This window comes from Typopeltis vanoorti, chromosome 17 (genome assembly GCF_054136105.1).
Source record: "Typopeltis vanoorti isolate ZY-2024b chromosome 17, IOZ_Tvanoo_1.0, whole genome shotgun sequence".
Taxonomy (NCBI): Eukaryota; Metazoa; Arthropoda; class Arachnida; order Uropygi; family Thelyphonidae; genus Typopeltis; species Typopeltis vanoorti.
Window position 1 is genome coordinate 50,561,217 of NC_143565.1, and position 12,863 is coordinate 50,574,079.

The following is a 12,863-nucleotide window of genomic DNA, read 5'->3' on the forward strand; positions in this document are numbered from 1 at the left end:
TGCTTGTTTTTAGTGGACAATTTGAACTTCATGCTGGATAAAAGCATACGAAGGTGGCAGCATTGTTTTTCATCCATACAAAACAAACAAACAAACAAAAAAAAAACAACCTAACATTGTTTTTCATCCATAATAAATCATTCTATCGAAATTTTACTTTCTGATAAGGATTATTAGAAAATGAAAAATTAGTAATTAGTTATTAACATAATTTAATTGAACTTTCAAACAAAGATATTTTTATTGAATTACCAGCAATGGTTATAAAATTTATATTTCATTCTTCAAAATGAAGTTTTTTACATTTGAACCGTTCTTTACAGCAAATATTTTCATATACTAATCTTCACGATGTTTCAGTTATTACTTCAATCTGAATCAGATTCAGAAGATTCACTGTCGTCGTAATCAGCTTTTACTCGACTTCTTTTCTTCATTCTCCCTGCTATTCCTCCAGCAATCAGCGCACAACAGGGACTTTGGCTGGTTTTAATGAAGTATCCAACACCCTCACCTTTGGGGTTACCGGCCTCAATGGCATTTTGAATTGATGTATTGAGATATTGTGTCAAAATAATAGAAGGCACCTGGTTGAAATGGAAATTAGATATATTACAATATATCATAAAAGGGGTAAATAATTATTAAGTGAAACAAAAAAAATAAAAAAAACGGAAGAGGAAGTCAATTAGAAACAGAAACTAGTTGCTTAATACAGGGAAACCTAGCTTAACGCGAATTAGATATGCGCGATAATCAGCGCGATTGAATGAAGTGATACTGTTTCCCGCTTTACGCTAGTAATTAATCAGTTAACGCGATTTTTTTATGTTATGCGAAATTTTAAGTTATGCGAAATTTTTTTTGTCTCCAATCTGCAGCCAGCAGAAAGCTGGAAGTCATTAAGAGACATGAAAGTGGTGCTAGTAATACAATGATTGTGCAAGACCTGGAATACAGTGAGTCTAGAGTTTGGACTGTATTAAATAAGAATAAAGAATAAAAAGAACAAGGAAAAGTTGCTACTGATTCTTTAAGCATGCAGATCACCCGAAATAGAAGTCGTTTAATGATCGACATGGAGCATCTTCTGTCACTCTGGATTGAGGATTATAACCAAAAAGTAATATCTCTTAGTACAGGGAATATTCAGGCAAAAGCTCTCAATATTTTTACCTCATTGAAAGAGACCAAATTTCAAGAGGAATTTGAAAATTTTAATGCGAGTTTAGGATGGTTTATCCGTTTTAAATTCGAGCTGGACTGCATAACGTAAGAATAACTGGGGAATCTGCTAGTGCTGATAAGGATTCTACAGCCAAGTTTCCTGGAGAATTGCAAAGAAAGGATAATTCAGGAGGGTGATTATGACGATCGGCAAATATTCAACGTCGATGAAATTGGTCTCTTTTGGAAGCATATGCCAACAAAAACTTTTCTAGCTAAAACTGAATCATCTCAACCAGGATACAAAGTACCTAAAGATCGTCTTACGCTTTTATTAGGAGGCAATGCAGAAGGCGACTTCAAACTCAAGCCTATGTTAGTTTATCATGCGCAAAATCCAAGATCTAACATTATTGAAGAAATCAGCACAATTGGAAAAGAACTTGGATTTAATGAACTGGATAATGAAGATGTGAGAAACTTGCTCGATTCCCATTCAGAACAGTTAAGCGAGAATGATCTCCTTCGACTAGAAGAACAGCGTGCATATGAAGAAGATAAGGAGAGCGAACAAGAAGAGAATGTTACGACTAAGAAGCTTTCTACAAAAGAATTTGATCTATTTTCAATCACATTAAGCATGCTAAGGAAATTTCGGTTGATGCTGATTCTGATATGGAACTAAGCTTCGAAGTCCGCCGAAATCTTAATAAAGCGATCGCCAGCTATCGCAAATTGCATGACAAGATGAAATGTCGAGCACGATTCAAACATTTTTACTTAATTTGTTTTGCAAAAAAAATAGCTCAATCAAATGATTAGACATTAAATAAAAATTTTTGCAATTGATTTTTATTATCTTTGATGATTTTATCCTCTAAATATAGCTTATACTGTAATTTTTTTCAAAATTTAGGCTAATTGATGAATTATAATTATTCCTATTGTTTTTTGTATTCGCTTAACGCTATTTCGCTTAGCGCACATTATTTGGTGGATTGATTAATCGTGTTAAGCGAGGTTTCCCTGTACCTCTGGAAAGGTTGAAATATCTGCCTACTACCACCTTCCGTAACTACCTTCAGCATAAAGTACTGTTTATTTTCACTCTAATTAATCAATATCTGTTACAAATAAATGAAGTATTATAAACTTCCTTGCAACAATCAAAATAACTTGTTTGTTTTCCAAGTTATGTAAGTTTCATATAATATAATATTAGATTTAACGAATGCAGAAAGATCTGTCATGAAAGCATTTATAAAATGCTTTTCATTGTAAAATACATTGTTAATATTATTATTTATACACATTTAAATAAGATATTCACTTAACATTACGTACTGAATATTTGTGGTGAACAAATATGTAATATAATTACTTCAATCGTGTATTTGTAAATATTCTATATACGTGAAGATGATAATAATCTTTGTCAAAAAGTATTATTATTATTATTATTATTATATAATACTTTAATTTTTTTAAATTAATATCTCTTAGCATAATACTGTATACGAGATTTCCCAAACATTACACAGCTGTGGATTTTTTTTTTTTTTTTTTTTTTTTTTTAAGAGGGAGGTTTAAATTTGTGTAGAAGATGGTGTTTGTGTAGAGTAGACTGCAGTGGCCTACTGCGATGAGACCTCCTATTCCTTGCAGGTGTCAAGTAATAATACTAATAATAATAATAATAATAATAATAATAATAATAATAATAATAATAATAATAATAATAATAATAATAATAATCCCGTCAAGGAACACGGCCTTGTCGTGGAGGGGGAGATTGTGTGTTTAATGATATTGAGAGCTATTCTTAAGGCAGCGTAGCTACCAGCAGGGCCACCCTTATCAACTGAGGAGCCAGACTAACAATGTTTCATACCCCATTTTAATGGTGAAAAGCAGGAAGAAATTCACACCGGATCAATCAACCCCGGACATCAAGGGCTGCGTCAGATGTTGGGGGGATTCTGGGCATCAGGCGAAAAGTGGGCTACTGGACCCAGTTCTCCTTTGTGGGCAACCAAGGCAGCAAGATGAAAAGTGACTGGAAGAAACCACACGTAAAAATGGACTGTAGTAGAAAAGGAAAGTTATGAATGTTTTTACAGATCAACAGCAGAAAAACAGGAATTTAGAAAGCGTGTGCACATGATTTGGAAATAAAAATTTCTGGAATCTGCAATAACATAAGAAAGATTTGTAGATCAAAAGAATTTCCATTTACGCAACAAAGTATTTACTAAATTTCAGCTGCAAGAGTTACGTAATAAACCAACAACTCCGTTAACAAATCATCAGAGGTAGATCTACCTAACTTCGAAATTCAACTTCCTAGTGAACATCCAGCTGACAACATACCTCAAAATATTTGACAGAAATACAGTGCAAAATGAAGTCGTTCATCTTGGAACATATGAACTTCATAAATGACCGTATAAGATTACCAACATTAAAAGCTCTACATAAATCTAAATCTAATCACAACAAAAGTTTAAAGGAAACAAATCAGCTCTTATACAGCACAGCTTATATCATTACAATGAATCCTAGTTGCAAACCGCAAGAGCAAAATCCGAAAATGAAGCAATCTGCATCATGGAAAATCCGGTTGAAACAAAAAGTCAACAAACTTCGATCTGATCTGAGCAACTTAAAGATTCTTAACGAAGGACGGCTGAAAAATAATAGTATCAAAAACAAACTCATAAATACATAAATTTGGTCATCAAAACAAAACAATTGCTGAAGTTACTGAAAGCTAAAGCAAAGAATTATTGCGACTGCACAGAAAATTAAAAGATATGAAGCAAGAATCAAACAATATGTACAAAATAATCAATCTCTGCAAAGAAATATAAATGTAACCAATCATTCATCAGAAAAAAGGATATACTCGATTTTGTGCAATCTGGGAAATCCTATCGAACATAATAATTGGCAGAACAATTTAATTATTTGTTGCAGTCAACTTCACTGGAAGACTGGATGATATCTGGGTGTAGATTTCTCTTCATGAAAGATAAGAATAAGGATTCAGATCGTTGGTAGGCATGCTATCGTGAAATAGCATGCCTACCAACTACGCTTGAACTGTTTACTGTACTCACTGCACATTCCATATACCACGACTTGCCAGATAATCAGATATATGGACTGAACAAAATTGCCATTTTAAAAAATCTGAAGGAACAAAATATCAGATCCTTATTGATAAAATGATCCTCAGATATTCCAAAAATAAACAATAGAGCTACACGGGCTCTTTTGTTTATTTTTGTTTTGTTTATTATTTTATTTATTTATTTATTTTTTTATTATTGTTTTGTTTGTTTTATTTTTGTTTTGTATTATTTATTTTTCTCATAAACTACACAAGTGCTATATTTGCATTTTTATATTTTCGGTAGACCATACTTGCCGAGGTTAGTAAACGTGTCGTGTACTGTTTACTGTGGATCTCTAAGAAATTGACCTAGATAATAACTGTTCGTACTTAGTGCTTAGTTGATTTCCAAAAGAATCAATGAAAAAAAAAAAAAACGTAACACGATTTATAAAATAGCTGCGGATCGTACCTTCTAAACGCACTAAGATGGCCAAATTCTCAAAGTTTTACTTAGAATTGCTAACTCAAAAGTTGAAAATTGGAAATGTAAGAAATTTAAATTTGAAATTTTAGTATATTAAAGTGAAAAGTTTGAAAACATACTTACACTAATCAATATACATAAAATCGCCATTATAACTTTAGTTCTCACTAATTTGTGAAGATCAACTGCCAGGACTTGAGCGCATCCATTTATAAAAAGACCACGGGCTTCCTCATCATGGGCAATAGTTTCATGATAGCATGCACGGGGAAAGTAAGGATCGCAACAGCTAAACGGTATTCCTCTTCCTTCTTTTCCCTCTTTAGGCAGAACTTCAGTAGTAGGAGCATCATCTTTCGCTGACTGAGGTTTAGGAGGCTTTCCTTTTCCTTTCTGTTGTTTCTTTCTTCTAAGGTTCTCATTACGGCGCCTATAGATATTTGAAGTATAATTAAGAATAACCTTAGCTAATAATAATGAGCATGCGTGCGTATGTGTGCTTGTCGAAGAAGTGAATTGACGTGTCGAATAACCTCAAATTTAAAAACAACAATCACAATGCAAAGATTTCAAAAGTTTTACGTTTTCTTTTAAGTTAAATGTATGATGAGTGCTTTCATGTATTTTTATGAGAATAATTTTCATCCTTTTGCTTATGAAGCAAAAAATATATTTTTAAAATTGTGTCTTCTGTTATTAAAAGAAAGTATAGTAAAGATTCATAATAATCAGCTGATCAGCTGGCACAGTTTATTTCCTTATATGGAGTAGGCAATGCCTTATCTAGATCCCATCTAGTTTTTGGAGACTGATTGCGAAGTTAATTTTCTCCACCGGTAGCCAATCAGAGATAGCTGGCCTAATACTATCACTAAATATAAGCTGCGACCATTGAAGAAACGGGCAAACAAGTGCAATCTCTTGGTACCTTACCCTAACAGAATATGTTCTTGCATGAAATAGTGTGGGTTCTACTGTCGATTTTCTTGAGTTTACGAGACAAAAAAAAAAACCCGAGTTTCTGGGAGTAAAAATTCGCTTACCCGTGATAGAGAATGAATAACTCTAGAATCGGTCGAAGGAAGGCTTAGAAAAGGTTCTGCAAGTCGGCGACTAGATTTCAAGTTAAGTCTGTCTTCAGTAGCCTAGCAAAGAGGATGCAAGCACCACTTCCACCGAGTACACAGACACATATTCATAATAAATATCATCATTAAAATTATCAGATCTCAATATAGTCAAAAGACTCGTCGTGGGTAGTCCCAATGTACCGTGCCTTAAATACACTCACGAAATACCGTGTCTTAAATACACTCACGAAACTCAAAGGCAGTGCTTTCCGATCACACACCACTGAAAAAAAAAAAAAAAAAAAAACTTCCCTTCCCCCTTTATACATCTTTCAGAGATCTCTGCTTGTTCTTCCTTATTATCCATCTTTTTGTTAAAAATCTCATCCACATTAATCTGGTAATAAACCCTTACCAACCTATATGTCTGAATCATATTCCCCCCCTATTCACTAGACTTCAAATTGATTTCCTCAATTTGTCTTCGTATTCAACATTCCAAAGACCAGAAATCAATCATCTCTGGATCCTTTCCAATATCTCTTCATCCTTTTGATAAATAGGACCAGGACTATCGAAGACCACATTGTGCTCAATAATATATTTGCGGCTTTATCTATCTTCTTATATGGAACCAGAACATCCATAGATTTTCATAACATCCATTTGCACTGTATGTGCACTCATTCACATATTGCCGCATCATTGCCATAATCCGATGTGATGTCCTCACAAGTTTTTCAATTTTATTCAACATCACTCTGGATCACTGAACTCCTCCGCTTCCTCTAAGATATCCCCCGCTAGCTGTATACTCTGCACCCCACCCCATCTTTGCTTTCTGATTTTTAAACCTCACACTTTGAAACATCGATTTGTTAATTCCACTTTCTTGCTTACCCATTCACCATTCTTCCTCAGCACTCATCGAGAAAATTAACAGAACAAAAAATTAAACGTTCCCCCTCAGTTTCCAAAAGTTAGATAGGGCTAAACGGCTTGCCATACTCCCTATAGGGATTTATAGTCGTTAGCAGATTTTTAAAAATTTTTTTAACGTTTTCATGAATATTTTATTTTTACCATTATGAGATGTAAGGTAAATATTGTATGCCCACAGAACCGTGACTGGCAGATAGTCAATTCATGTTGAAGAGAGAAGAAATAAATGATGCACGAATTGCTCACCAACACACGAAATCATTGCTTTATACGTAAATTGTTCCAACTGCTGTACAAACAAAATAGTTACCACTTTAAAAACTAGAATTTTTTAATGAAAGAAAAGCTAATTTTCCGACTTGTAATAATAAAGAAACTCATCCCACAAGACGGATTTTTACACTATTATCAGAATGGATTCTCCTTCTGTCATGCGCAGAAGTGTCGAAGGGTCTCGCATCTATGTACTTACAGTATTTGATAATAATAGACAAATGACTCATGCGTATAAAACACGGGTTGCAAACCATATCATTACATTCCTGTTTTTTAGCTTGCTTTAGGAAATATAACTGCTTTAAAACCTAATGAGATTTTCAAATACGCATTTCTTTATTGACATAGCTTTTACAACGCACTATAAGATAAAATACTGCACACTGTGTGGTGAGGCAAAGGTAACTATTGATATCGCTGTATTAATCTTTTTTTTTTTTTTTAATTAAGTGTATTAGTTTAGGGACGCCTATGCTTTAGCCAGTGGATATGCTCCTCATCCCGTTTAATAACACCACGGGCAGTATGGAATTAGTATGTAGTTGTTCCCTCTTCTTCAAAGAAGAAAAAACTTATCAACATATTATGCTATTATTAAGTGGATTGGATTTGAAATTATGGCTGAAGCCTATAAGGCAAGCAAGCGTATTTTATGTGAAGAACTGCATCTATTTTTCTGGCATTGCCTATTTTTGTAAACGAAAAGCCTGGTTTCCAATAGGAAAATCCACGACCCTCCATATATAAGACCAACTAACTTCAATCGAAAAAGCCTATGTAAGGATTCGTCGTGTTCTAGACAGAATTAGAACCAAGTCTTTCCAATCAAGAAGCAGTCGTTATCGACAAAGCCAGGGAGGTCTCTGGTTATTAATTATTAATTTTTATATATAATCACTTTATTCTTTCTTTTTTTATTTTTCTGTTTTTGTTCCACCAACTATACAAACAGAAAATAAATATATTTATGTAACTATCATATAATCCTTGATATTTTAAATGGCACAACAGAGTTAGGATACAAAGCGAATGTCTTTTGAGCGTGCTATGCTGCAAACAACTTATATAATATTTATGTGTTATATACTGTGTGAGGCGAGCACTCCTTAACAACCGCCTCTGTTTCGCATATTTACTATCTAGAGGAGATAAATACTGTATGACGTACACAATGTTTGTTAATCCCACGGCGATGTCGTATTGTCCAGCCTGTACACAACCTGTTTCCAGACTAAATGACTTCTTACTTGATTCGCGTTTGAGAGGCGTCTATATTATTGAGACATATGATCATACTTCTGTAGATGTTGAATGGTACATATTCTTGGTAGATAAAGATTCCAGTAATATAACTGGACATTTTCAAAAGTAGTAATCATGATATGGTTAATAAATGGCATTTGTGGAGGCCAGCTTTTTCCTTTCTTTCCCTCTTGTGAAAGTCTAGAATCTGCTATTTAAAGAGTCGACGTGTGTACAGGTGTCTAAACCGTATGCCAGCAATCACATCGTAGAATTCATGGACGTTGTCGTGTAATGTTGTGATTACAACGCTCAGAATACATTGAAGTTCGAGCCAAATGGCAATGACAATCATTGCAATGACTCACAGTTATGGAAAAGGCCCACGAGCCGCATTATGCTCATATTTGGTTAACCGCCGTGCTGTTGACTGTGTACCATACTGAGGCGAGTGTTATTATTACTATTTATAATTATTATTTAAAAAGTCAGCATCGACCCTTATTTCCACGAGCTGATCCGTTGCTACCGATGATTTTGAGGGCATCAGAGGTCGCCATATAGTGATGCAAACCTTAATAGTCGTATTATTATCTGAAAGTGGTGTGGTGTTCATGTTTTGTTTTTTTTTTAAATGTGGGATTTAAAACTGATTTCTGAAAAAAAAAAAAAAAAAAACATTTCAGAGATCGACTTACTCGGGAACCAGTCGTAAAAGTCCTAAGAAGAGTTACCCTAACCGGTGACTAAAACGAATCAATAACAGTCTTTGTTTCGATGGTCTAGCTTTATGGTAGAAGCAACGTTTCTATAAGACTACGCAGACATTACATAATTTTTTTTTAATTAAAAATTTTCTCTTGCCTACAGTTGCGCCTATAGACGAAAAGCTTGGAACAAATTCCATTAGTATGTGTATGATGGTTTCCTCAGCTCCAAAGGAGCTCAAATTCTTTTAATGGAACCTTGTTTTAATCCTTTCCCTTGAGCTTTGAAACCAAAGCTGTTCCTGCAAAGTGCAAAGATTGTGAGAACAAATAAATCATATTACTTCGCTTGTATTGCAGAAAACAAAGGAATTTTCTTTATTTTCTTTGGCAATCTTTTATAGACATCTTTCACAATCTTTTATATAAATTTATTGTTCTAAACACAAGCAGCATGATCAGAGCAGTTGTTGAGAGCAAACTGATAGTAAGATTTGGCGAATTTGATAATTGCCGACAGATTGTCAAAGAAAGGTTTAGCAATGAATTAAGGACCTGCTGTTAAAAATGGCTAGAATTACAGTGGCTTAGTTAGATCTTCAACTTTTCTTTTCGCATTATTTACATTTTTATTAAGTTAATTAGTCATTAATTAAAAAATATCAGTTAAGTAAAAAGAGTAGTAAATACTGTACGTTATGTTATAATTCTGAGAGAGAGAGAGATTTTTACTCACCGCATATATATTCTTCTTGCTTTCCTGCGCTTTCCCGGCTCCTCATGTGACCACGAATTTAAACCCAACCAATCATGTGCTCCTTTACTTCCACAGCAGCTATATGTCATTTGCATTATGTCGATTTCAGCCTTCTTATCTAAATTGTCTTTATAATGTGCCATTGATTCTAGAAGTCCTTTTTCTAATCCTTCTTCTAAGTGCTTTACTTGTTTCTTGGTTACAAAAATCATAATAAATAATGTTAGCATGGCAATACTTGCCAAAATAATAAATGGGAGAAGAAAAAACTGAACTCTCAATCTGCTCTTGTATTTCCGACAGCTACTCGTGATATAATATCCCACTACATAAAAAATCGTTATAGTTAAACCCATACCCATGATCATATTACCCAGTTTTTTGGTATCGACATCTTTAATGAGATGAGCATGTGCGCTAACCCTCAAAGCAACAAACGCTCCTAGGAATATCATAAACAATCCGATTATGGCTACGAAGATATTTAAAAGGCTAATTACGAGGCTAAGCTTTTTTCTCCCAGATTCACTGATACTGATGTCGCACATGATAACTGTGATAGGTGAGGAAACTATTTATGGATCATTCCACTATTCTACAAAGTTCCATAGCTTCTCCATCAACTTACAGAACGATATCCATAGTGTCAGATGTACTTTAGTAAATCTGGACTTTGCTGGACTTCAAAACAGCACAGGAACAATAAGATGTTTAAAAATGTATATATGAGTCAAATTAAAAGTAATAGGTTTGATTGTTGACAGTTTCATTATTTTCACTTCAACAATCATGACGTAAATCAAATAAAAGTAATGCATTGTATTGCATATTTATTTTACGTATTATTTTAGTTTATTGCAGACCGTCCAATACTTTAAATAACTAACTATAATTTAAATTTCTTCAACTTCAATTAGGAACCAATTCAACTCGCATTTCTTTCCAGAATTTGCTGACTTCAAGAGACAGATGCTTGGTGCTTTTGTGAAATTATTATAACCAAAATGTTTAATTTAACAAAGATTAAAGTTAATCAAAAACCAAACGACTTTTTTCTCAGTTATTGAAATGAAATTGAATTGCATTGATAATTTTTATTTTTAAAATGATGATGATGATGGTTTGGTCATTGCTTTTATTTATTTATTTTTTTCTAGTCAAAGACATTATTTAGCTTTCAATAGCTGAATTATAGATATATTCAAAGAGTTTTATTTTTTCTGAAAAATTGCAATTAATCCGAGTTGTTATCTATTTATCGCCAAAAATAATATTGGCTTATTTTTTCTAGCGATTATAAAATTAAATAATAAATCTACTTTTTTTTTTTTTTTTTCAATCCAAAAAAAAAAAAAAAAAAGGCAAAAAGCTGAATTTGTTTCAGTTCTAACCTCGGGAAATTGTTCGATAGCCGGTGTTTGCTTTTATATAATCAGCAGTTGAGTTGATTTCTATTGGACAAATTGAAGTTACAGGTGAAGAGAATACGTAGATAACTATCGCCATTTCATGTTTATAATATTAACCTGCTCTATCTGAAATAAAGTGCCAATTTTTATTGGTTACCTGGCTAAAAACCCGAGATTCTAATTATCTGCAACAAAAATCAATAACTAGGAAAGAGTTTCAAAAAAAAAAAAAAAGCCTAAAACAACGTTGACTCTATAATACATCATCGTTATTATGCAGAAAATGAAGTGATTCATATAAGAAGTGGTATCACATAAGTTTTAGAAACTAATGAACACAATTTTATCAAGAAATATAATATTATTTTCCACCACTCTTCTTTATCAATTTAATGTAGCACATATAATTCCTAATGCAATGATTTCTTCTTTTTTATTCAAATATTTGACAATAGTAATTCTTTCATTTAATTTTCTTCATCTTAACATGTTAGGCTCAGTTGCCTATCATGATCAAGTAACTTGGCTTTAGAGAAACTTAATAAAGCTATGATAAAGCGGTTCATCCTGTCGAAAAAGGTACCGAGTGTAAATTGCAGCAATTTTCCGACCGGGCTGTATATTTTGAAGAATGAAAAAACAGAATCTCCGGGAAGAAATTTCCCTGACCACCACAAAGTCCGGATCTGAATCCCAATGAGAATGTATATGGAACATGTTAGAAAAACAGATTGGAAACAAAGTTCTATTCCATCAAATCTGAGCAAGTTAAATTCCAGTGTCTTGCAGAACCTATGTCAAACTGCATATGTGTTGTAATTCGGGATAAAGGAGTCCGACGCATCTTAACCACCTTACCGGCCATTAAAGATCAAATATGGATCCTCCAAAGCTTCGTATCCATCATAAATTTCAATGTAATATCAATGGTATTACAATTATAATATGCACTTCGCATCCATGGTAATGTGGACGTATATATACGTCCTGGCCAGTAGTGTGGTTAAATAAAAGTTTCTAATTTAGTGTCTATTATGTGTTGGAACCGTAAAGAGTGGAAGCTGCAATGGTTAGCTCTTGTTCAGTGATGTCTGCAAAATAATTGGCTGAAAAGTTAAAAAGTCTGACATGTGAAAAGATCTAAAGAGCGATTTCCAAATTTCACACTGGATCATTACTTGGTTCCTAGTGAGCGTGTCTTGTGAACGGATAACCACAGTATATTCTTTATATTACCAGCAGTGAAGTTTTCCTCTATGGAACGCTTATCCCATTCAACGGCATGATGTATGATCTCTGTGGGAGAAATCAAAAGCTAGATCCACGCTGGCTTCTCTGTTGTTATTAACATCTCCAATATGTTCTCTCTCTCTGTCTAAATTCCAAACATCTAGATTTTGTAAGAGAGGCTATAAGAACATGGATCCCTGGGATGTTTGTAGAATGGGTTGGATCTTTAGGCGAAAGAATTAAACATCGAGAGGTTAAAATGGGCTTGAAGGCCACTCTTATGCCATGAAATATCAGGAGAGCAGCGATATTGAGCGAAAATCTACTAATATGAGAAAGAAACGGAAAATGTTCTGTAGGGAATATCAGCATTGTGTTGTTAAGTAGGAGTAGAGAATACAATTTTTTGCATGTTTTTTTAAAAATATTTGTTGCGCACAAGAAGTTGGAGTAGCGGACTG

General features: G+C 33.6%; 1 protein-coding gene across 1 annotated transcript; it reads right to left on the bottom strand.

The window, feature by feature from the left end:
- Positions 1-368: 368 nt before the first annotated feature.
- On the bottom strand, positions 369-9,975 carry LOC150097381 (rod outer segment membrane protein 1-like). The gene is made up of 3 exons (XM_090407659.1): positions 9,743-9,975; positions 4,893-5,199; positions 369-587 (listed from the first exon to the last, which is right to left on the bottom strand). The coding sequence occupies exons 1-3, from the start codon at positions 9,973-9,975 to the stop codon at positions 369-371; spliced, it is 759 nt and encodes a 252-aa protein (XP_090263785.1).
- Between the last annotated feature and the right edge of the window lie 2,888 nt (positions 9,976-12,863).

Bases quoted from the DNA above. Each gene is read 5' to 3' on its own strand.
- LOC150097381 (XM_090407659.1), bottom strand. From the start codon at position 9,975: ATGATTTTTGTAACCAAGAAACAAGTAAAGCACTTAGAAGAAGGATTA. The intron at 5,200-9,742 runs GTGAGTAAAAAT...AAATATCTATAG, and splicing joins GCAAGAAGAATATATATGCG to GCGCCGTAATGAGAACCTTA. The intron at 588-4,892 runs GTAAGTATGTTT...CATTTCAACCAG, and splicing joins TTTTATGTATATTGATTAGT to GTGCCTTCTATTATTTTGAC.